The sequence below is a fragment of the Vidua chalybeata genome, chromosome Z (assembly GCF_026979565.1).
Source record: "Vidua chalybeata isolate OUT-0048 chromosome Z, bVidCha1 merged haplotype, whole genome shotgun sequence".
Lineage (NCBI taxonomy): Eukaryota > Metazoa > Chordata > Aves > Passeriformes > Viduidae > Vidua > Vidua chalybeata.
In genome coordinates, this window is record NC_071570.1 from 75185380 (window position 1) to 75211553 (window position 26174).

Sequence of the window (26174 nt, forward strand, 5' to 3'; positions counted from 1 at the left end):
ATCTCAGACAAATGTTTAGCTGGAGATGAAATGTTTTGTTTGTGGTTTTTCTGGTTGTTTTTGTTTGTTTGTTTCTTTCTTTCTTTCTTTCTTTTAAGCACAGAATTGTTTCTTCATTTTTCCACACTAAACAAGGTGTGTGTTGCAGTGTCCTTCCATGTTCCATGTGGTGTTCCTTGACCAGGGATAAAACACTAAATTTATTTTAAAAGCTGGTATTGCTGTAACTTGGAATTCTGGATGTGGAAGAAGCTCTTCAGTTTAGGGGGAAAAAAAAAATTATCTTACTCTGAATTAAATCAGATCTCATACTGGTGCTATTTATAAGTTGTCAGTCTGCTCTTAGAGAACCATAAATACAGGAATTATTTTTTAGGGATGTTTTTCTGAAGCACAGAGAAGAACGTGCTTGTGGAAATGGGTTTTGTCATCAGGAAAGGCCAATGTAGAGAGAAATCCTCTCTCAGTGCTGAGAATAACACGTTTTTATGTAAAATAATGTAGTTAAAATCAGCTGTTTTGGTTTGCACTGGTAGACTGCAAGACATGCAGTGTACAACCCAAATTTCATCTCTGAAGTACTTCAGCAAAAAATCATTTCAGGTTTAGTCCTGGTTAAAACTAAAATGTGTTAATGAAGAGTGTCATGAAACTTGAGTGATTGTTACTGCTGAGGGAGATGCCAAAAAATCACAGAGGAAACGAAGAAATAAAAAGCAATGAAATGAAAAACGAATTGCAGGGTAACTTGGATAAATTAAATTCACACATATTTAATGGTTCCCAGTGGTCCTCCTAGGAGGGCAAACCCCCTTAGGTTTGGGAATGGGAGATGTAGGTGTAAAACAGCATTTCCTAAAACACTGGAGTCTTAAAGAAATATATTAACATATTATTTACCCTTATAGGAGAAAGAAATAAAAATGGCCAGCAGTCTTAATTTTTATAATTTGGACACTAATACTAATAATCATAACAATAAGCGATGCCAAACCTTTTAGTAGGGTTTGAAAACCAAAAAGGTGAAGATTAATTGTGTTTTACACAGAATCTATAATGTATACAGAATGTATAACTTGGCAATTTTTAAACATGGAGGAGAACAAATATTTTTGGTCTGTTTCACTTGTGATCATTTAAAGCTTCTAAATTGATAGATTGAAAGATTAGGTCATTTTCAGAATTACCAGCGGAAATGCGACCTTGTCTCTTGCAGCTTGAACTGTTTTCCAGTATTTGCACCTCAAGTAGCAGCACAATTAATTTAAGATCACTTGTAGTGCGTACAAATAAGGTCTGTGGTTCCATTTTCAGTTGCTAGGGTAAGTGGTGTTAATGTTTGTGCTGTAGGTGGCTGAGTTATAAGGATCAATTATTGCCATTTTGGTCCTTCTCCACACCATGTGTGAAGCTGTGTCTCTCACCATGTGATTTTTAATTTGTGGTCAATATATTTGCAGTCAGTTAAGTCTCAGTAGGAATTTAAATAGTCAAATATTTAAATATCCTGGGCTGTGGATTATTGTAAATTTTACGAATTTATGTGAGACAAAATGTGATTGATAAATGTAAAGGTATAAGGCAGAGCAGGATAAAAATGTCAGTGCAAGAAACCTTTACCTGGAAGGAAGTAAATTACACTCCCAGCTTTCGGAAGGGAAATAAGTTTAAGGAAACAAGAGATTTATTGAAGTATGTAATGCTTAGTAGAACACCACCCCCTGAATTCCTTATTTCACCACTATTAGGTGGAAGTGAAAACTGATCCACATCATGTTTTAGAGTCTTCTGAACAACTAAAAAAGAGAGTAAGAACTGCCTGACTGGCAGAGAAACATCTGTGCCTTTATGGCATCAGCTTTCTGCTGGATACTTTCTGTAAAATCAACGTTTTCTGGCACCAAAAAGTGGGCAGTGAGGCTGTTGTGCTTCAACATTTCTTTCTCAAACGCTTTCCCACTGACAAACTTATTTTCTGTTGTGTTGAGAAGTAAGAAAAATAGGATTTTAGAAGATTTTGATGTTGCACAGCACACACACCTCTCGGACCTGCATTAAACACACAGGTTATGAGACACCCTTTGCTGTCCCTGCACACAGATGGATTATTCTGGAGCAGAGAATTACCCAAAAAGTGCTGCAACTTCTGGCACCATCATTCAAGTTCCTGAACTTGCCTTCCCTTAAAGTAATTCTAGCGCTTCAACGTGAAATGTTGCTTTCAGAGCAGGGAGCTTAACAAATTTAACATGTCACATCTTGATTTTATTTTGTGCCATCTTTATTATTCAGGTATTCTAATACTTTCCTCCTTTTAGGTTTTTGGGGTTTTTCTTTTAAGCTTCACTGTAAGTTGGTAGACGGAAATATTCTGCAGTGACTACATGACAGGTTTTTCTTTTCTGGCTTCTTTTTCACCCAGTTTAGTAGAAGGTTCTTCTTCCTTTGCTCTCAGCTGCAGGATTGGCAGCCTTCAGGATACTTTTTGTGATGCCAAATTAATGAATTTCATACCTGAGGGTAGGAATTACGATATATTGCTGCCAACAGACGTTGGTGGTATCTCCATCTCAGCAGTGGCTTAGATCTGGCTTGCTTGCCTGTTTCTTTGTTTTATTCATTTTTGGGGTTTTTTTTTTTGGTTGGTTATTTGTTTGGTTGGGATTTGTTTTGAGTTTAGGGGTTTTCCCCTTTGTTTTTGTGATTGCTTGTTTGTTTTTGTCTTGTTTTTTTTTTTTTTAGTTTTAGTTTTGAGGGATTTTGGAGGTTTGGTTTTGTTTGTGTAGGTTGTTTTTTTAATTGGGTTGGGTCTTTTATGTGTCCTGTGGATATGTTTTTTTTGGTTTTTTTTGGTTTTTTTTTTTTGGTGTTTTTGTTGTTGTTGTTGTTGTTGTTGTTGTTGTTTGTTGGTTTGTTTGGGGTTTTTTTTGCCTTTTTTGCCTTTTTTTTTTTCTCTGTGTTGTTTGTTTCATTGCTTGGTTTTGCTGGGGTTTTTGTTTAGTTGGGAGTTTTTATTTGGGTTTTTGGAGGAGGGTTTGCTGGTTTTTTGGGAGGGTTGTTTGTCTTTTGGGTGGTTTTGTTTTGTTTGTTGTTATTGCTGTTTGTTTGCTTGCTTGTTTTGGAGTATTTTCTTCTGCTTTTCCTTACGCCTTATCATGTCTGCCAGTTCTTGAACTCCATTGGAGAAGTTGATTTTAGTCCCTCTGTCTTTTTCCTACCCCACAGCTGAAGTTGCCTGCTGCATTATTGAGTATTTTTCAAGCTTAACTCCAAGACAAATAAAGAGTCTGTCTTCCTGAAAATTCAGTGTGAGCATCCATTTAAGGTGCATTTAAAATGCTGAATTTTAGGCTGAGGCAATAGGCATAAATGTCCAAGTCTCAGCATGCAAACATTTTATTTTCACCTTCAGAAACAAGATCTAAGTAACCAGTTCAAGGTCTGTGGGCACTGGTTTTTAGTCCCAGTATTCTGAGCCCAGTAAGTTCAGGGGTGTTTGTGCTGCAGGAGAAGGGGAAGAAGAAGTTGCCAAGAATTCGAGGAGAGAGGGATGCCTGCTGTAAGAAATGGAAGCCCAGAGTGGTTCCTCCCTAATGGGCATTCCAGCAGTTCCTAATAAAAAAAAAAAAAAAAAAAAAAAAAAAAGGAAATTACAGTAAAGCTAGTTCAGAGACTAAATGGCAGGTGTTCTGGGAATGACAAGGAAAGTGGTGAATAAACACATGGCACAAAGTGTCTGCTGCTTGAGTTTGTGTCTTTCAGAATCCTGAGCTCAATATTTTGTGTAGGGACTTTAAAACTACTTCCGCTGCCATGAAAAGCTGGGAGTATTCAATATATTTTCATTAAAATGTTGGACAGAATTTCTTTGTTGTCTTGAAATCTCTTGGTGGAACCTTTCTGTGGACAAACAATATATACAAAACACAATATGATATATACAATATATTGGTAGTGGAGAGGGAGAAGTTCAGTCACTGACACAAAAATGAGAATATTTAAGTTTGTAATGGTAACATTTTTGTGGTAAGCCAAGCCATAGGAACTACTTGAAATCTGCTTATCACTGATTGCAGCTCCACCTGGGTGTAAGAGGAATACACAGATACATGAATATTTACAGTATATAATCCTTGTAAGCATGGAAGGAGTAGGTTTTTTATTACTATTTTTTTATTGCTATTCCATATTAGTCGGCTGGTTCTGCTCTTTAAACATGGCTGAATTCAGAGACAATTCAGGTTTCCCTTTTTTTTTTTTTTTTGAGCTGCACAGCTGTAAATAAAGTTGAGTTTCATTTGCTGAAGGAGACAAGTCAAACCCAGGGTCCTCACTGGAGTGGCTGCACTGGGTTGACCTCTGTGGAAATGGTTGAAATTTTAATTTCCTGACACTTCTACTGTTTCACAAGGGCCTCGTCACATGCACAGCCCTTTCTCTCTCTTATCAGAGGTTCTCACCATCAGAGAACGCACAAAGGAGCCTCCCTCTTCTACAGAACATCATTTCAAGTATCTTTTTATTAATCTATTCACAATCGTTATTGAACTTTTTCTCCAGTTTGTAAACCCTCTGTACTTTAAATTGCTTTCTAGCATTACTTTGAGTGCGTGTTTATGTAGGTTACATTATTTCAGCTTTCATCTGAATCCAGGATGTGAAAGGTTTCATTAATTTATTGATGTAAGATCATAGGAAAAATTCCAGTAGTAATTACTGGTAAAATAATTGCAGTTTCTCTGCTAGCTATTGCTAGTCTAAACCAGTATTTCTGTCCCTGTGCTCAGACACAGCACACTTTTATCTCTTCATTTTCTTCTGGAGCTGTAGGTACTCCTGCTTGCCAAAGACATCCTCTTCATCTTCTGTTTAGTCAAATATTTGTGCCTTTATCCTGTAGATTTGCCACTCATCTTTTTAGATTTCTAGGCTATTGCCACACTTTAGGGTGGAATGAGCTGAGAAATCAAATGTTTTTGCTGCCAGTACCACTCGATTACCTGGGGGCCTGACCTTGTTTGTAGGCTGTGAGGTAGCTCAGGGGTAGCCAAGAGCCACCATAAACTCACAAGGTGTGGATGGTGTGTCAGATTTGGGTGTAAATTGAGCTCAGTTTATGCCCAAATCTGGGTATAAATGTAATAGAGAGATCCAGTGTGTGAGCAGGGAGGGATGGCAGGAGTGCAGCACTGAATTGACATGGTGACTGAAACCAGCAAAATTCTAAATATTTGCATCATGAGCTGGGAATCTGTGCCCCCACAGGTTAAATTTTGTGTTGCTTTTCACTGTATTATGAAGAAGTGAATGAAAAGTATTTGTGAATTATTTTGATCTTCCTTACCTCTGAACTCTCCCAAGAACACTTTTGTTTTCTATTCCAAGGTTCCATCTTTCCCCCTTCTCCAGTGGAAAGTAGAGATGCCTGATTATGGTTTATTCTTCACTATTAATGCTTTAAGTTTTTTATATTCTGCACTTACAAGTGCTGAAACAAACAGTTAAATAATTTACCCTGATAGATGGGTTGGCTGAGAATCTCTGAACTTCTGTAATACTGCTAAACATTGTGGAGCAATGTCCAGAGCTCTCCATGGGAGTGTTCAGGCTGGATGGGTGTGAGCGTGGCAGTGGCACAGGGGTGGCCTTTACAGGATGAGTGGGGTTATTCAGCAGTGTTTCTTTTTCTCCTTGCAGCCTTTCATGTCCCCCCGGTACCCTGGAGGCCCAAGGCCACCTCTCAGAATACCCAACCAGGTAAGGCTGAGGGTTCTGTCCCTGTGGTACCCAGTTCTTTGTCAAATGCTTCACTCCCTGCCCATCTCTGGTATAAATATAAAATAAATTACATTTATTCCACGGTAAATATGGGGATTATTGGTAAGAAACAGGTCTCATGAAGTGCTCTGTGTCTCCTCCAAAGACTCTGAGGACTTTCTAAAAGCACTGAATTCCCAATTTTCTCTCATCTTCATCTAAGGATGTGCAATGCCAGTGAGACAAGGATGAGTAATGAGCTGCTGTTCGTCAGCAGGGAACTTTTTTGGCCCATCTGTGAGATGAGGGTTCTGGAAGTAGAGAACATTTGTGTTTTCAAGTTCTCCATAGTGCAGATAGAGGAAGAGAAAGGGTGTCAGCAGATGAAAAGTTAAAGACAAGCAGACAGAAAACCATCAGTGGAGCTCTGAGATGAAAACTAGGTCACTTACAGTATTGGGAAAGGTAGAAAGGATAAATGGAACAGGTAGTTTGGTTCAACGTTGGTTTCCAGGACTGTCTTTTGATTGTCACACTATACCTCAGTCTCATTTCTGGCCATTTTTAATATTTGTGTAACACAGTTGCAACAAATCTGTCATTACTTTTGACACACTGTCAGCCGAAGTTATGAAATCTACATTTCAGTGAGCTGGATGTGTGAGGTGGCAAGGTTTCTGCAGGTGTTGCTCTACCTGGTGATGTTTGGGATCAGGTAAAGTTACCTGTACCAGGGCTACTTTCTCACCACGGCAGTGGGGGACTTAATTAACCTTGATGAAGTGATCACCTGTACAGTGCAATTAGTGCAGTGCACTTAATATTTGGTAACATTTTACTGCTGTAACTCAGTGCATGCCTGACTTTTGCACTTCCTGATGCTATCTCACCCAGAGGTGTCTGAGCCCCCGAGCCAAGGGTTTGGGTTTCACACCCTCTGTGCCTGAGCTCAGTGAATCCTGGCAGGTGGGATGTGGTGGCTGGAAGCACTGCCAGCCTGCAGGTTTGGTTTCAGAAGCGAATTTGTCTGCACACTCTGGTATTTTCAGTCCAGAGTGGAAGATAATAACATAATCCCAGTGAACTGCAGCTCTTGCTGCATTCAGATTTTGGCAAATTCACGAATTGCTTCTTTAGCGGCACTGACATTGCTCAAGGTACAGCGTGGATGGGCAGGGTGTGGAAGCAATAAACCATGGTGGTGCTGCTTTAAGACCCAAATTTTGATGAGGTGGTCGTTTGGTCCTGGGATTGTGGAAGGGGTCCCTGCCCATGGCAGAGGGGTTGGAAGGAGAAGAGTTTTAAGGTCCCTTCCAACCCAAACCATTCTGAGATTCTGCTCACTCAGGATACATTTTTACTGAAAATATGATGGTGCTTTGAAATGCTAAATAGCGCCTCATGGATCAGCTACAAAGATCCATTCATAAAAGTATTTTTCTACTTGACCCAGCTGCAGGTAAAATCCTGTAAAAAGGAGCTTTAAACCTAATTCAGTAAACCCAAAGGGCAGATTAATGTGGGAATTTAAAAGCACGTTAACTCCTGACTCAGAGGAAACATCCAGGAATTAGGAATTAAATGTGTGTGTTGTGTCTTTAACATGAATTTCAAGGCATTCTGTGGTTTTATGCTGTGTTTTCCCTGCCTCAGGCCCTCGGAGGTGTCCCGGGGAGTCAGCCCCTCCTGCCCAGCGGGATGGACCCCACACGGCAGCAGGGTGAGTGTGGGACCTCTCCACAGTGCTATCCTCACAAACTGGCACCTTTCTTCCTGCAGATCCTTAGGCTTTATCTGTTAATTAGAAAGAGATGATTCATTAAAAGTAGCTGTAGAGAGTGTGTCTTGCTTAATTAAATCAGTTGTGCATTGCATATATAAATATAATGTGTTTTATATTTTGTTTGCAGGTCATCCAAACATGGGTGGGCCGATGCAGAGGATGACTCCTCCAAGGGGAATGGTGCCATTAGGACCACAGGTATTTTCTACAGATGGGTTATCCTTAGTGACAGGACCTTTACTTAGTCTTTATTCTCTGCCTTTGCATAGCATGAAGAAGCCCAGGACTTGTTTTCATAATCTCTTTTTAAAACAAACCTCCTGTTTTACAAAAAAGCATCTGTTCTAAGTTGCAGCTGTACAAAATCAAAATGAAAAATCTGTCATTTTCATTGATATTTGGAATTAAAAGAAGAATCCCTTCACTTGCATTTTTTAGAAAAGTCTGTGTTGTAATCAAGCCCTGACACTGGCAAGGGCGACCAGGAGTGGAGTAGGTGTTTCCTCCTCCTCATTGATTATGCTATTTAGGAGGAAAATATTAATATTCTCTAACTTTGCCAGAAATACCTCTCCAAATTCTGTAAAGTTGTTCTTCCATCCACTGTTGATCTACATTTTGGCACGTGCAGCAGAGATTTTAGTGTAAAGTGAGATGTCCAGGCTACCATTTGTCCCCATGTCCACCTCCAGCATCTCTGTGGCTCTGTCCCAGAGGGACAAGGCAGGGGACAAACTCTATGTCCTGATGCACCCTGGAGCACAAATCCAGGAGGCTCCTCTGCGTTTTGTCAGCACTCCAGTGAGCAGCACGTGGGTGGTGGTGTTCCTCACTGGTGCTGCCAGTGTTTTGTTTCACAGTGTGCTTGTTGTGCCCACACCGTGCATTTTTGCTTCCCCATTTCAGATAATCTCCCTGGTGGCTTCTTGTTTGAATAACAACTAAAATCTAAATTATTGAATAGCTTTGTCCTCGCAAGTCTGTTCACAACTGTCTGGACAATTTTTGGTCTTCTTGCTAAAAACCAGTTGTGCAGTTCTTCACAACCTCTACTGAGGTTTTATATAAAATAAAATACTTTTGCTATTTTTTTACGTGGCCCTGAAATGTACTGGAGGTAGAAGAGAAGCTCTGCTGTGCCGCCATATGAGATTGAGCTGATCCTTTATGCATCACCATAAGTCACACAGCGGGCAAATCTCATGCCACTTTTTATGAGGATAACTTTTTTCCATTTTTTCAGTATTTTTGTAAGCTTCTTCTTTCTCGCGCTCAACATCCTAACCTACACAAAATTTCAGTCCACAAAATTTAAGTTCACAAATGACTCCATAATTGGATCACCAAATACCTGGGCTCTGCAGAGGGCATCACTGCTCTGAAAGGACACCTGTATGGGTGGCCCTAGTGGCAGTGCTGTTATTTAGGGCAAAGGAGTAAATCTGATTAGGATTAGCAGTAATTTCAGGTGGAAGATTGTCAGGTGAAACAGCTTGTTCTGCTTCTATTCCACTGAATAAAAATAGGTGTAATTTATATTTTTGTGTAAGTAGTGCAGTCAAACTTTGGTCATGATATCAGGACATAAACTCAGATTTTATGGGCGTTGGGAATTTAATTTGTTAGCATTGCTGGGGCATTATTTACCATATTAAATACTCTTCATTTTGATTGCCACAGACCTGGGGTAGTGGAAAGTGTCCCTGCCCAGGGCAGGGGTGACAGTGGATGGGCTTTAAGATCCCATCCTGGGATTCTGTGATTTATTAGAATTGAATAATGGAAAGAGAAATGTAACAGTACACTAGAAAAGTTACATCACGTGGTTTAATTTTACAGAAATGTAATGAAATCTAGGTAGAATAAATACCATCTGATATCTCAGAATCTTAGTGTAGGGGGTTCTGATTTTGAATTGCCTTGTCTTAGAAGATGAACTCATAAAACCTGACCCTTGCTGGCCATTAACTTGAGCTCAATATGTGTCAATAGTACAATTCCCCCTGAAACCATGTTAACCATTCTTAGCCAGTTTCTGTTGTTTGTATTATTTCTCCTTGGGGTTAATGATCCCAATTTTTAGTCAACAGTCAGGGAATCCTGAAAGCATGAATGGCATGGCCTGTCCTGGCAGCAGATGCACAGGGATGTCATTAACCTGCTGTCCTTTCTTTCCCCCTCCTCTTTGGTTTTGTTTTTTTGTTTTGTGGTAGTCTGACCCTTGGTTGTCGTTGCAGAACTATGGAGGTGCCATGAGACCCCCTCTGAACGCTTTAGGTGGCCCGGGGATGCCTGGGATGAACATGTAAGCACAACACAAATCCTACTGTACCTAGGAAATGCCATTATTGCATTGCAGAAGGAACAATTGGGATAGACAAGGCAAGGAGAACATGCTCTGATGACCAATAAATGCAATTTTAACAAGTGAACCCACAGTCTTACAGGAGCCTTGGCTGTCCTAACAAGTCTGTATAAATTCTTGGGTTTTTTCACAGATAAAATTTCAAATACTGGGAGTATTTTGTCAATATAATCACCGATATATCCTTGTATGCATTTTTTAAAATTATATTATTTATATTTCTACTTACTAAATATCTTGTGAGGAATGTTTTTTCTCTGTAAAATAAATCGGTACTTAATTGTAGCAAAATAGCTTTTGTCTAGAACTATTTATAAGAAAAAGAAAAAGACGATTGATTTGAAAGTCTTCCTCAGCTGCAGTTCTTAAATGCATTTATTTCCAGTCTAAACAGCTAGAGGAGCTTTACAGATATGAGTGTATTTCTCTCGGTTTTTCTGTGTGTTTCTGGGTCTGGAAAACTGTCTGGTAAAAATGGATATAATCTGGGTTCAGATGTATTCTAAACATGAATTTAGCCATGGCAGGGTGTTGCACCTTGTATCCCTGAAGAAAGCCCCCCTTTTAAATGTGTAGAAATACTTCCAATGTAACATTAAGAAAGCAGTAAAGATTTCTATATGCTTTTCTAATTATATCATAGATACCCATTTTTACTCTAGTTTTTATAGAAAACCTAATTAGGAAATCATAATTTTCATTTCAAGTAAAAAGTTATTTACCACCCTGAAGAAGTCAAAGAGGTAGAGAAGTAGATAATGTAATTTTTAAAAATCCACCATATCTCTAATTGGTTTGGATTTCCAGACATGCATTGAAATCTTTAAGCAAATAAGTTAAAATCTGAAGTTTTGTGTTGCTATATCATACACATCACATATGGGGATTTAAGACAATTCTAGGAGCCTTCCTGAGGGTAGGCATTGATGTTTTCCAATAAAATTGATGTGGAAAAAATATTTAGACATTTGAAATTCAGTGTGAGTCAAGTATAAGCACTGTAGAGGTTTTCCTCAGCAGAAGACTGTATTAAAAAAAGGAAATTAACTTTCCAGAAGTAAATTGAGGGATAAATAAGATATTTTGAAATTATTTATTCATATAAATGAGAGTTTACACAGAAAAAATAAGAAGAGAGTTTTCTGTATGACAAAAAGATTTCCTGGCCTACCAGAAAGAAGGATTTAAGTACTTCTATTGCTGCTTCTTATAAACGCATTTTATCAAAGGCTTGCTCTGAGTCAGGATTCTTTGAATTGTATTTTCAGGACATGAGAGTGTTTTCCTACTGTAATTTTTTAAATTAATTAATTCTGTAATTAAAGTTTCTGAAATTGTAGTGAGGCCTCAGACTCAGGGCTGGCCTGGGGGCAGTGGCAGAGGATGAACCCAAATGTGCCTCCCTCACCCTTTACCCAGTGTAGGTCAGCTGGGGAAATCATATTTCAACTGTACACAAGGATCTCCCTTCAGACCTGAGTATTTTCTTTGCATGACAATTTCCCACTGCTCTGCTCTTCATTTTCTTGTATTTTTGGCACTCTCGAGTGCAAAAATGAGTGCTCCACAGAAACAGCTGCCGTGTAAGATCCAGCTTTTCCTCCTTGGAATGCAAAGGGAAGCTGCTTTGGTTAAGAGCAGACTATCTGCCAAATAAAATGCTGCAGTTTTTCTGGGTGAGAAAGTGTTCCCTGTGGTCAGGAGTGGCAGCCTGAGGGCTCATAAGGCAGCATTTCAGTCCATACAATCCACAAATGCAGAACTGCTGGGTAATTCCTTGCTTTGTCATCAGTAACACCATCAGATTTCTGTTGGACGCAGCTGATGCCCAACCCAGGTTCTTCCACAGAATAACTTCATTTTAGGCTGTAAGTTTTTTCAGTTGGAACTTGGCATAGCCATTTTTAGGAAGATTTCATGTCTCTGCCAGTTTTTGGAAGAAAAAGGCAGATTTCAGGGAGCAGTGTTACATTTCACTGGTGATTTTTAACACCCTGTGTGACCTGCAGTGCTGCCTCAAGCGCTAAGAATATCTCAGTCATGCCTCAGATTAAAAAAAAAAAAATAAAAGAAAAGGTGTGATTTTGTCTTTTAACTTCAATTCACAAACTCAAGTCTAGATGTTTCATTTCCTGATGGAATATATTTGCCTCTTGGGAAACTGGAATTTCAGACTTATATGTTTTCAAGCCAGGATTGACACTTACAGGACAAACTCTAAAAAAATTGCAGCAAAAAAAAGTGGTCATAGCAACAGAGATTTTGTGAAGTGTTTGAGAATTAGTACTTTCATGGTTATGTTTTATGACCGTGTTGGTGCTTCCAAAATAAACATTTAGTAAAAGACAAAAGACCTGCTTGCATGGAATTAAAAAAAAAAAAAAATGCAGTTTGGGGGTTTTTATGTGTGTTTTTTAAGCATTTGGCTCCACAAAATCCATGTGGCTTTCCAGCAGAATCTGCTGCAGGGATTTTTAAGTCTATACTGAAAGCTGTCCAGTAAATCTGAAAATTCCAAGAGCTTTTTAGATGAAAGGTGAGTTCCCATGTCTCAGTGTAATTTCTGAGTTTCCATACTCCTGTGGCTTAACCCAGTTGTGTCTCTGAGTCAGTACATGTAACAGAAATGAGTGCAAGGGTTTGGGGTGAAAACAGACTTTTAAATGTTGTTACAAATATTCCTGACTTTTCTGAAAAAGAGGATCCAATAAACCAATGGAAAATAAGAAAAAGAACAGCAAGGGGAAAAAAAACCAAGTTAATATTTCACAATGTGATTATCAGCAGAGGAGAAATTGCTGAATATTTGACCTGAGGAGCATTTCCCTGCTCAATCTTTCATTGAATGAAGCAGAAAAGACCATACCAACATTCTTGACTTCCAGCATTCCAACAATAAAGGCAGTGGAAATAAATGCATTTTCTGTTAATTCTTTTTTTTTTTTTTTTTTTTTTGAGATTGTTCCTTTATCGTTTCATCAACAGTGTAATAAAAAAATAAGATTCAATATTAAATCCCTCAGGCAGTGTATGCACTTAATAGTTTTTATTTCTGCAAGACTTAGAAAACTTTCAGAACTCATTAATAAAGGGTGATTCTTTCTCTCTGTTTCAGTCTCTCTCCCATGCCTGGTGAGCTGCAGTGGTTAATGTTGCTTTTCTACAGCTAATGAGGCCAAAAGGCCATTGAAAATGTGAAAGTTTTGTCATCTGCTCTGCCTCTTTGTTGTCAGGGCCTTCAAAGAGTGATTAAATCTTGTTTGTAAACAAGCAGGAGCTCTTGGTACTCCCAGAAATAATTATTTGTTTGAGACTGATTTCTCTGTAGTGTCTGTGAACACAGAGATTTACCTCTGGTGTGTCTGGGTCCCCTCTGGATTGTTAAGACATGAAGCCTCACCCCCGAAATATTTTTCTGTGTGAGAGTGAGAAACTTAAAATATAACAGCAAAAGTTGTGAGAAAATCCCTCTGAGGGTTTTCTGGGTTGTAATACATGAAATTTATTATCATGGCTGTTGTTGTTATCATCACGGTCATCATCATCATCCTCGTCACCATACAGGGATCAGAGCAACGTACTTTGTATGGCTTGTTCTATAAATTAGGTGTTCCCAAAACAAATTATTAGCTAATTGCACAAGTTTTGCTAATGAAACCTGACTATACTGCAGTATTCTAGATCCACAGTAAATGAATGCATCCCCAGTACCTCAGGCATGTGCTTAATTATGTGAGCAAGATTACTGGTTTTATGACTGAGCATTTATTTATTTTATGACTTAAATTTATTTTCTGAGTAGTAAATAAATTAATCAACTCACCAAATGATTGAATAGCAGTGCAACAACAAAAATTCTGTTCTTGCATATTAACTTAGTGTAGTTATGGTTTGTAAGCACACTTTAGTTTGGAAAAAAAAGCCATTTCCTTCCTCTGGAAACAGGTTATTCAGATTTTTTCCCTCAGGGCTGGTCAGAGGATGGGGATGGTTCTGTGTCTCATCATTCTTCTTCTGTTCCAGGGGTCCTGGGGGTGGTAGACCCTGGCCAAACCCAACCAATGCCAATTCTGTAAGTAAATATTGCAAATATATTTGACATCTCTTGTATTTAGGGAAGTATCTTCATGCCAGGGCCAGCCCTGCTGTAACATAAAGGTTGTCCTGGGATCTTACCTGAACAGCAATGTCTGATATTTGTCCAGAAGGCAGAAAATCTTCATTTTCATTCAGGGATCATGTATCGTCACTTTAAGAAATGTTTATTTTTGGCACTTGTAGATGGATAAGGTGGGTCTGGCTTGCCCTGCTAAACAGCTCTTCCTGGTTTTCTCACTTTTGGCTTTTTAATTCTATTAGTGAAATTCTTCAATTTGCTCTTGCATGTACTCAATTAAAATTGATATTTTTTTAGCTGATAGTTAAAGTCTTTTCAGTCCCTGAAATCAGTTGGCAAGTTCAATAATAGATTTACTTTCAACAGTAATTTGGCTGACAAGTTGTCTGTAGAGAAATTTGTGTTTGTCAGTACAGTTGCTGCTCCCACAACTGGCCTGTGTCCCATTGGAGAGAATAACAGCAAAGGCAGCAACAGAAAACAAAACCAGATTATTCACAGGATTTCTCCAGGACACTGTCCTTAAAAAAAAACATAAATAAAAAATTGAATTAAATTCCAATATCTTCTAAGTTGAAAGATGTGGTAGCTTCTTTTCCTTCAGTGGTGAAGATTGTTTTCAAAATTAGGTATCTCTAAGAACATACAAATTCAGTTCATGCTTGGCTGACTCCGAAGTCCTGCTGACTGAAATGCAAGTATGTGCTGCCTGAGTCCATAAACCTTATAAACAAAATTGCCTTAGTAATCTTATGCCTTAACATTTTAATACTTTATTATCTTTATAGCCAGTATTTTGAAATTGTTGAAAAGAGGTGTTTATTCTGACAGCAGGGGAATTTTCCCCCATGATTTTAGCTGTGTCTGTAGTTACTCTAATTGAATCAGGAGCCCATCCCAGCGCAGAGGGACCAAAAAAAAACCCACTGTTTTTTCTGTTGATGTTACAGATACCTTACTCCTCAGCCTCTCCTGGGAACTACGTGGTGAGTGCCTTTGTGTGTGTTTATTATGGGACATCACATCTCGTTTGGGCAGAGAAACAGCAGCCCAGATGTTGAGGGAAGCCCCTGTGTGAGCTGAACATCTGGCCCGCACCGAGGTTTCCCTGCCCTCTCTGGTGCAGATGTGGGTGCTCATCTCCAGAATCGCTGTCAGCCTGCTCCAAGTTTCCCTGAGTGCTGCTTCATTTCAGAAAACATTTCTGTACCTAATACAATGTATTGTCGACAACAGTGAAGGACAAAAAGCTCCTTGGCTTTCTCAGAAAAGCCACGTCGTGCAAGAGTTTCTGAACTTCTGCAGGAAAAAAAGTGTTAATGGTGGATTTTTTCTCTGTCACTAGAGATTAACTTTGTTATTATTTCAAACTCTGTATTGTTGTTGCTGCTGCTGTTGCACTCAGGTTATTTGTATGGCTGAGGAGCTCTTCTAAGGCAGATTGTTCTGTTTTTATCACATGCACAGGGCTGGTGTCACAGGGTGACGAGGGAGAATTATATCATATAAAAGCAATTAATTTTGTCATTTGTTTAGACAACCAGCTGGGGAAAAAGTTACGATTCTTGCAAATGTCTGTAACTATAGGCCTCATTTTGTCACAACTTAGTGGAAACAGCCAATATTTGCTGTCTCCAAATCAGTTCTTTCAATGCAGAACTTCACAGACCTCTCTCTGTTTGGAGGAGGTTTTGTGGCTTTGCCACATTCTATTGTTGAAGAATTTAAAGACATTTTGGGAATATTTGACTTCACAGAGAGCAAATGTTTGGGGATGAGGGGTGGGCTGGAGAGCTCCTAAAAAAGGTTTTTAGTGAAAAGATTTGTAATCTTGAATTATTCACTTTGAGAACTTAAAAAGATTAATCTATATATAATATATTAATATATACTAATATAAAAACTTATATACTAATATATAAGTATATATTAGTATACTAATATACATATATAATATGTATAAATAGATATAATACATACATATATATATATATGTATAAATATACAGATATATATTTTTATAAATAAATGAAATTATATTCTCAAAGTGAAAATAGCTGATACCAAGAAACTAAGAGAAGAAAAAATACAAACAATGAGAGTAAAAAAAACAAACTTAAAATTAGATGCACAACTTAATGAAGACAAGTAACTTTCCTCATAAATTATCAGTTAGTTGTTCCTTCATCTCTTCATGTGATATTGAAAAACATGCAGGGAGAGCCCATAAAAATATCAAATAAGTGAGCTTAGTACACAGGTTTATAGATAAAAAGTATATGGAGAGCCTGTGATGCCTAGGGAGTCATATGGATGTGAATAAAATGTGGATTTAAATTTACCAATAAAAGTTTATGGGCAGAAATTAAATGGGTAGATATCCTGTAAGGAGACAGAAAATCCAGGCTCTTGAAATCACTGCCACTGAAAAGATATCCCTGTCTGCAACAGAATATCTGCTGTTTTGAATGATAACAAAAAACAGTAATAGCCATATGGCAATGAAAATAATAATTATTACTAGCACTCTATGTATATTTTATTATGGAAAGTCAATATTTATTGACTTTAATTGATGTAGGCATTTTTACCGAAGTGGAAGTTGGTAGTTTTTCATGTTACCTGAAGGGGTTCAACACACAAAGGAAGCAAGATTTTTTTGTTTCTGTTCTTAGTAAATAATTTGGGTGATTTGAATAAAATTCCTGGAGAAATCTTGAAGAACCCCAAAACTCTTGCTTAAGAGCCAGAGCATTTTGTGTTTCTTAGTCTTGATCAAATTTGTGACATGGAAATAACCAAAACTTTAAAAAATACACATTCCTTGTTGTGGGGGGTTCTGTGTGTCTGTTTTAGGTTGCTTCTAACCTTTTAACTCATGCTAACTCACTTTTTTTACTCTCCCCAGGGTCCTCCAGGAGGTGGAGGGCCACCAGGAACACCCATCATGCCTAGTCCTGCAGGTACTGAAATACACCTGGAAATAACAAAATTATAAGGGATTTTAGGAAGTACACTTTCTGGGTTTTTTTTTTTTAATAAAGAATTAGATAACTAGATTATTTGGTTTATATTTTCTGTATCAGGCTTTTTTCCCCTACTTGCTGACCTCTCCAGTACAGGAGGGTAGGGAAGTTTCCTAACTGGCCATGAAAACTTACTGCACCAGTATGTTACTTCATTGAATACAGTTCTAGGGATTTAAATACCTAACAATAAAAATCAAAACCAAAACAAATAAAACCCCTCAAAAAAAAAAAAAAAAAAAAAAACCAAAACAAAAAACAAAAAAAAAAAAAAAACAAACAAAAACAAAAACAAAAACAAAAAAACTAAAAAGGCAACTTCAGGTAAAGATACTTTGAAGTTCTGTTTTCCAAAGCATGAAAACACTTAGAAATTGGCTACCTGTGAGTTTTGACAAGGTATTTGCTCACCTCTGAGACCAACAGCTCAAAGACTCCACAGCCCAGCCATCCCCTGTGTGTGCTGACATGAGCCAGGATAGCAGACAGGTTTTTTTCCCAGAACCTGGGGACAGCCAGGGATGTGTGTTGCAAAAGTTTCTGGTGGACAAAGAACTTTTTTGCCTGCCTCAGTGAATATTAAAAATAACTTAATAGGCTGATTTTACATCAGGCTAAAAGCTTTTCTATTTCCCCTGTTCCTCAGACAGCATCTTTGAATGTTCTAGTGATAGGTAGTGCTCTGTATATAATGGAATTATTTGCTTGGATTAATGCTTAGAAAATCATCTTGGAAACATTAATTAGTAGACAAAATCCTTGATTTATCTTCCTGTTGTACATAGAAGAGCATTGGGTGTGGAATGGGCTTGTGGAGGGTCTGGGGGCTCTTTTTATTTTCTGTGCAGATACTGATTTTCCAGAGTTGCCAATATGTTTTTTTAATCACAGTATCCCCCTTAGGGATGTATACAGTCTTCTGTCAGGTCATTGTCCTTTCAGTTTTTGTCATTTTGGGGTTTTTCTGCAAGCATTGCACCAGGCTGCACCATGAGGATAGGTCAGTAAAGCCTCCCTCAGGAGTGAAGGATCTTTGCACTGAAGACTTGGATATATTCAAAATCATATGGACTTGACAGGGATGAGACTAAAACACTGTAACTCTCAGTCTGAGGAGAAGTATTTTATCATTTATTACACATAGAAAACAAATTGCAGAAGTATTGATAAGAAACAAACTCCTGTTCTGTGGATAATTTTGAAGATGAGTGAAGAAATTTAGAACTCCAGGAAACAGGGTTTTAGGAATTAAATAGTTACAGATTCTTGGTGATTTATAAACCTTTTAACAGTCATGCATAAAGCTAGAGCCCAGAAGTACTCACTTGGGGACTATGGCAATTATTTCTTTTCATAGCCCTGTTGTGTGGCAGCAGTGGATAGAAAGGGAATAAAATCTGCCATTATATTGCCACTGTGTATGGGATTGAGGCACAGTAATAATATGAGCAAAATGACAGGAAATGTATGAGGTGAGTAATTTTATTGAAAAGTGTATTTTAGCACTTAAAATAATCTCTTATTACAGATTCAACCAACTCTGGAGACAACATGTACACTTTAATGAACGCCGTGCCACCTGGGCCCAACAGACCTAATGTAAATATGAATTTTCTTACATCTTTTTTTGCATAGTGCAGCCTTTTGTTTATCCAAACACTGTGTTTCCAGCAGCTATCATTATTGCTAAGCTTTCCATTTTTATGGGTGGCTCTTCAGTTATGGGCCTCTGGGGAAAAATAACGCCAGTGGAACTTAAAAATAAATATATGTAGATATGCTAAGTCATTAAGCAGTAAATTGCAGATTGTTTGGCTATAAGGGTAGTATCTTTTAAGTGTGTGAAGAGCTAAATTTAAGGTCAGTTACGTAATTGGACAGAAACTGCTCAAGTTGTGAAGGTGATGAGGAACTTTCCAACTTAGGTCAGGTGGGGTTTGAAAGTTGATGGATTTAAGGGAGTTATAAAAGTTCCCTATAAATTCAGTGGGGATAGGGCTGAGTGACCAGCAGCAGTCTGAAAAGTCATACAAAAACACTGAAGTAAATAATAAATTATTACCGTGTTGAATTCGAGCCTACAGAGATGAGAGTCTCCAAAAATCATGAGATTGACCAAAAAAATTGCTGGTTTTCAGTCTTCACAAGACATTTCTCTTAAAGATCTGAATGGGATTTGAGCGTCTCTTCTCATTCAGAGCTGAGGATTTGTCCTTACTTTTTTTTTTCCCCTTCTTCCAGGGAATATTTTCTCTTTGTTAGGTTGTGTGATTAAATAATTGTGCAGTTTTTTAATGCCTGCTCCTTTTGTAGTTTCCACTGGGGCCAGGCTCAGACGGACCCATGAGCGGACTGGGTGGAATGGACTCACACCATATGAATGGATCATTAGGTAACAGTAAATATTGCCAGCGTGGTGAAATCTCAGTGGCAGTGCTGTTTTCTGTGACTAATTCGTGGGGTTCTGTGGAAGACAGTTTGTTAAAATGTATGGGAAAAGTTCTGTGTACCTCAGTAAGATGAAGGGAAAGATTTGAAGAGGCAATGAAAAAGAAAGTCATTGAAGCTCAGTGGGCAGACTTATCATGAACAGTAACAATTCAGCATAGGCCTCTATCTCCTAAAGAGAATTACTTTCTTTGTTTTAGGAAACATGTCCCTGAAATTATAGATTACTTCATACAGGGACACTCTTACAGCCTTTCTTTACCTATTACAATCCCAAAATTGATAGTTGGTTTATCTACTAATGATGCACATTGCATTCAAGTCAATGAAAATCTGTGTGAGCGGCAGCCACACCTTCTTCTGTCACTTTCTACAGGCTGAGAATTTTTTCTTCTCAGCTAAAATGAAAAATTAAATTGCAACAGTTATGGGAGGATTTTACATCTACCTAGCACATAATTTATCCTTTTGGGCCATGACAAAATAACTCCTGATAACATCTATGTATCTGACGTTTTTGGAGAGAGCAATCATATTCCTTCTCAGCCCCAGTTTGCCTGGCTGTATGAAAGAACTGTTGCAGTCTTCTCCATTTCTGACTGTTTTGCTGTGATGCTCTTCTAGTTTTGTACACAGTACTCTTCCAGAATTTGTCTTTCCTGAAAATACATGTCTTTTGCTGCTTAAAAAAAAAAGCTTTTCTTTATTCATCCATCTTAAAATTGCATTTCCTTCATTCTCTGCTTTACCCGAGGTGAGAGCTACAGCATGTGAAAAAAGCCCTCCATTTTCAATAGTCTTGCACTCACTATATTTAATTTTATTTGGTTTCCGTTACTCTGCTAATCAGGATCATCTGTTTTCTTCTAAGAGATACTCAATACATGTAGTGCAGCAAAAATTGATGAAGCCTCAGACTGATTGAGTGGATTATTCTGTACCAACTGTAATTTTTTACAAAGTTGGTTGTTTTTTAAAATGTTGATGTTGCACTATGTATTTCCTATGAAAAAACAATATTGGATTAGCTTCAGCTCAAAATCAACTTAGCAACTGTCTGTTTTAATTTCAGGCTCAGGAGACATGGACAGTATTTCCAAAGTGAGTATCTAATCAAATATCTGGAATTTTTAGAGTCTTTCACTCTAAACTCATTTCCTTTGTCTCCGTTATGAATCTTTTTGTTATGTGCCTTTATTATATCATAGATATATTTTATATAATTACTTCCAGTTCATAATGTGATTGATCATGTTGTAGTCTTTGATACTCTTAAAATAAAAGAAAACAGTTCTAATAATCAATTCTAGTCAAATGTAAATGTGGGACAATCTCCTTAGGGTGTTGCAGGATTGGGTTTGTCACCTCTCTAAGGTAATGTTAATATCTTAATCCCCAGGATAAATTTCCAAAAACTAGATTAAGAAGTAGTTTCAGAAGAAGCACTGTTTTGATACCACAACGATTAAATAGCTGGAAAAGGATGTGAGTTTAATCTGCAGAGATTTTGCATCTACAAAAATAATACTTGAATGCATTACTTCGGTAGAAATAAAACTGCTATGGATGTGATCATCATTAACTTAGGAGTTAATAAGCTGATGTGGTATTAGTAAAGGGGCATAAATAAAGAGGACACAGTGTTCTTAAATTTTATAACATTTTCAGACTCTTCATGACATAAAGTGATGGATGGAAAAGACCACATTGCCTCAGTTGTGCTGTGCTGGGCTGTGCAGTGGGGGGTTCAATGAAGCCCTCCTGTGAGATGACCAGCATACAGCACATTTTTAATCAAAGTCTCTGTTTTTTCTTCACTATTTTACTGCAAACCGCAGCATTTTTAAAGGGAAAAAAAAAGCCAAAACATTTGCATTCCCATGGGATGATTTTTAAAGCCTGTATTCCACTTCTAGCTGTTCAGTATGTGCTGGTACAGGTATCAGCAGCTCTGAAAATTTGGGCCCTAAACAATTTAAGTCTCGTAATGTGTTAACATGCATGAATAACTCATGGAAATAACATTTGATCTATATGTTTCTTAAATAATTAAAAGAAAAATGCTGTTAATTTTGCCCGTAAGACAGTTGTCCATAGGAAATGGATCTAGTCCTGGCAGAATCAGTACAGCTCACAGAATTTATAGCTTTGTAGAGAAGATTTTGACAAAATTGGCTGAATGGCAGAACATGAAGTATTTTATGAAGTAAGTTCAGACAAGGGCAGTAAATGAACTGAAATTATGCATGTTAAATAAACATTAATAACCTGTATTTATTGCAATGCCCATGGAATTTGTCCAGGGCACCTTTGCTTTGGAAAATCCCGTTTGGAGCTATAGTGCTGGGCCCCAAGCGGCCACAAAAGCAGCCTGGGGGAGTCACTAAAATGGGATTTTTCCAGGAATTCGGCCCTTTGGGTCTGGCGTGCTGCAGCAATGGCAGAATGTCAAAGCCCAGTTCTACAAAGAGCAACATAAAATAGGGGGAAAATCCCCCAGGAATGAGCAAAAGTGCAGGAGCATCATGTAAAATAAACGTGACAAGGTGTGCATATTGGTGGATGTTAAGGCCAGTGGGAGTGATGTGCTTGTGTAGCCTGACCTCCTGTGTACCACAGGCTGAATTAATGCTGCTGAAGGCACAGCAGCAGTGGCAGAGCCAAGGCAATAGGTGCAACCTTCTCTAAGCTGTGGGTCCCTGAATATCTGGTGTGCTGGCTTCACTGGAGAGCAGGCTTAATTAACTGATGTCAATAGCCTCGTTAGGCTTTAGTTGTCTTTGATGCACGTGTTGCCCAGTGGCCCTGAGGATCACAGTTGTGGAAGTAGTGAATTAGACTGAAGGAAGCAGAAGGGCCAAGGCAGGGCTTTTGACCCAACTCTCTGAGCTGCATTTCAGATGCTTGCACGTCATGTATGTAATTAGTCTGGTATTTATATTTATATTGCATTCCATTTTTCTGAATTAAAACACAACAAAACAAAACAAACAAAAAACAAAAACAAACAAACAAACAAAAAAAAAACAAAACAAAAAAAAAAACAAGGAAAGAACTGTCATAGATGCAAGGATTTCATTATGAGGTCCATGGTTTCACTCCTCCTTTTCCCTGACTACTCTTTTTCCATCATTTCCATCTTTTTTCTGAGTAGGGGATGTATCAGTGATGGAAAGAGGATTGCCCATGGTCCAGGCATGGCAGGGTGCTGCAAAGCAGCTTTGTAAGAGCACCTGACCAGTGGCAGTGTGTACAATAACCATGTGTGAGCTATTGACGCACAATAATTCCTGTGGCAATTACCTTGTTTCACCCATTCTCCTTCTGAAGTTGCAGAGGTCGCTGTGCACTTCTGTAAGGAAAAGAGTAACAATTAATTTTTGGAAGGCTTTAGGTTGCTACTGTTTCAGTGAATTGTGACCATGATGAGCAGCCCTCAGGCACAGGCCTGTGCAAAGGTCTGTGCAGACCTGAGCCATCCTGTCTTTAAGTACATCTTTTGTCTATCTTTTAAGTACATAACCATCGCTCACAGGTGTCAGGGCTCACAGATGTGGCTGCATTCAACCACATGATTTAATGTGGTGACAGAACTTCCTCATATCCCTGCTGCAGCCTTTTACAGCTTTTCTTGACTTCAGCAGAGGCAGATGCTGGCTATAGCCTGAAAATGAGGCACAGGTAAATAATCCTTGCTTCAGGGAGGAGAACATTGCTTAACAGACTAAAATTAGTGACTGAATCATGCAGAACCCTGCTGGGGCTGATTTTTCATCCTTGAGAGGCCCAAGTGCACTGCACAGTGCACCTGAATGCACCAAGTTCTGTGTGGAGCATGCCCTGGGTTCACCTGGTGAGGCTGGAAATGAACCAAAACCTTCAGCACTGAATCTGTATTTTGTAATCTTTTTTAACAGAACTCTCCCAGTAATATGAGCATGAGCAACCAGCCTGGCACTCCCAGGGATGACAGTCAGATGGGTGGAAACTTCCTAAACCCTTTTCAGAGTGAGAGTGTAAGTATTTCATTTCCTGGGTTGTTGGATTGCAAAGGTGAACCTGTATCTGTGGCCTTTTGTTTAGAAGAAGAAAATTTACAAGTTTTGTAGTGTGCTTGTAGTGCAGCACTTATGTCTTGCATGTCTTCTAATAGTTTCTGAAAGTACAGTATTGATTTGAATAAAAAATGCTCTGCAAAAGAGAGCTGAAGCTGGAATAGGTGGGAGGCATAGATTTACTGCAGAAACGCTCTGGGCCACGAGGTCAATGAAAAAGCAGGATTTACACTGAAGTATGTGAAGAGAGCACCAGTAGATTCCGTATTGCAAAGATGCAGTGTGCTGTTACACCCATAAAAGGCAGAGGTTCCCACTTGTGTTCATTCTGGGGAAAATTATCCTTATTTTTTTTAAATATGGAATGCTCGAAGCAGCAAAATGTGGTCTAAACATTTTACAGAGCAAGACTGTGGTATTGTCATACTCAAGTGCCTGAAGCTGGATTTCTAAATCCATGTCTAGGTCCCTAAATGGGAGTAACCTCATCACCTGTGCCAGTGGTGAGCTGCTGCTCAGTAAACAGCTTCTGTTAGATCTCAGCATAGTTGAGTTCCATGGAAAATGTCCTGGGAATCAGATTTTGAGGGGTTTTGGGAGGTTTTCCTTTTTAGCTGGTGAAAAGGAAGAGTTCCTGCCAGTTAGCTGTTGGTGGGCACACATTCAGGTTGTGTGGAATGTTGAAGAAAGCTGTCCCACACGACCTAAAAGGAGCAATGTTTAATATCTGCCAAAATGGCAGTAAGCACAGAGCCTCCATGAAACGGGGTCCCTGTTCTGGCAGCCCTTGGCTCCCAGTCTGGCACGCTCTGCTGTGCTGAGGGCAGCCAGGGTCACTGAAACAGGGCCCTGGGAACAAGAGGACGTCAGTGGCACTCTGGAGAAAATCAGTGTTCTCAGACACTCCCTGGGTTCTGGGTGTTTTTGGGCTGCCTGGAAGGGCCAGGGACTCAGATTTCTCGAGGTTTTGTTGAGATGTGTGCCTGCAAGGCAGGAGTGACACATGCCAGGGGTGTCCCTGTCTGCTCCCACGGATTGCAGGCTCTGTAAAATGGGTTGTTCTCTCATCCTGGGGAGCTGTTTTGCTTTCTGATCCATGTTTTGCCACTTGGCTGCTCAGAGTAGGTGTTATCATGGAGTCCTTTCTCAGGGAGATCTGCTGTTCAGTTCACCAGGAATTTTGGTTAGGGGTAAGTAGCAATGCAGAGCTTAATAACAAGTTGAAAATCCTAAACAACTTGAGACCATGCTTTGATTCCTTTCCCAAAGTGATTCCCCAGACACCGTGGCTCAGATACAGGAAATTACTTAAGCAGGTGCTTTGCTTTAAGCCTCAGAGCTGGTAGTCACACCTGTGTAATTTACATGACAGGGAAGACCCATCTAAAATACTCTTTCTATATGCTTGGACACTTGGAAATGGCCAGCTTGGAACTCAAGACTTGGCAGGATATGTAGGGCACATGTGGTTTTGCACAGGCAAATTTATCTTTCCTTTTTCTTCTGTCAATTTTCAAACTGCTGATCTTCTTGCATTTTAACATTTTCCTCTACTTAGAGGATGTTAGAACAAATTAAGTGTTTTTGCAGTCCACAGTTTTCAATTTAAAAGCAAATTAGATGTATAGATGTGCATTTCTTCTAGGCACTGTGGTGTCCCATTAATTACTTCAATGAAGCACTGCTAACCTGAGCTGCAGTTCAGTTTGTGTCACTGCAATCCTGTGATGTGGTGATTGGATTTTTGGTTCACATAAAGCAGGATGACTGCTGGTCCCTGATTCAGCTTGCCCCCTAAAATTGCTAACACAAAATAATACAGACCTAAAGCCTAATTGAATCACAGTCATACATACCTGTGTTCCTTTCTTCCCCTAAAATAATCAAAAACTCCCCAAAATGTTGTGTGGTTCAGCTGGCCATTAATGCAGCCGGTCTCCTTCAGACTAGGCACCTGGCCAGGTAAATTCCCCAGTAGCCAGCAGTGGGCAGGAGGGTGTGTGGAAAGTCTTGGTGAGGTACTGGTTCCTCACAGCACCCAGGTAACACCACAACAGCCCTCAGGGGCGTTGCCTTTGTCAGCAAGTGGCTGTATTGTGGCATGAGAGAAGCACAGCAGAAGTTGTGGGGACACAAACTGAACTACAGCCCCAGCAAATTCAGGAGGGAGCTCAAGGAGCTCTGAACCCGTTGCTGCAGCCCAGGTGTGGATGCAGCTACCTGGGGGTGGTGGGGAAGAACGTTTGTTAAAATGTGGATTCCTCTTTTCCAGTACTCCCCTAGCATGACAATGAGTGTGTGACCTGTTCACAAGTGTCGCCATGAAGACCACAGTGAGTTGGCCCTCTCCAGAGAGCTACTGCAGAAGAAAATTATTCGTCCCAGTGTACAGTTTAACTAAAGGATCTCAGACACAATCAGACCCACCTGTTTGTTTTTTTTTTTTTTTCCCCTGTTTTCTCCTACCATCTCCCCTGTTTTGTCAAGAAAGTGGGTCCCAAACATGCTTGAGACAACTGTAAGGAGTGGCATGAGAGAAGTGCCCGAGGTGGAGCTGCCAGCGCCTGTCTGTGTGTGTACATGTGTGGGTCACGTGGGGGGTGTGTGTGTGACACACAAACAC

The 26174-nt window shown here is 39.1% G+C and overlaps 1 protein-coding gene across 3 annotated transcripts in view; it reads left to right on the forward strand.

Annotated features, from left to right (window-relative positions):
• Window positions 1–25973, forward strand: part of SSBP2 (single stranded DNA binding protein 2) — a 127565-nt gene extending 101592 nt beyond the window's left edge. For all 3 annotated transcript variants that reach the window (XM_053969039.1, XM_053969038.1, XM_053969040.1), the window contains 12 exons: window positions 5698–5757; window positions 7411–7477; window positions 7668–7738; window positions 9778–9845; window positions 13929–13977; window positions 14973–15008; window positions 16931–16985; window positions 18577–18647; window positions 19362–19440; window positions 20569–20597; window positions 23414–23512; window positions 25824–25973. In XM_053969039.1, coding sequence (XP_053825014.1) covers window positions 5698–5757; window positions 7411–7477; window positions 7668–7738; window positions 9778–9845; window positions 13929–13977; window positions 14973–15008; window positions 16931–16985; window positions 18577–18647; window positions 19362–19440; window positions 20569–20597; window positions 23414–23512; window positions 25824–25853 — 714 coding nt within the window. In that variant the 3' untranslated portion in view covers window positions 25854–25973. The remainder of the gene's footprint in view (window positions 1–5697; window positions 5758–7410; window positions 7478–7667; window positions 7739–9777; window positions 9846–13928; window positions 13978–14972; window positions 15009–16930; window positions 16986–18576; window positions 18648–19361; window positions 19441–20568; window positions 20598–23413; window positions 23513–25823) is intronic.
• Window positions 25974–26174: the final 201 nt, after the last annotated feature.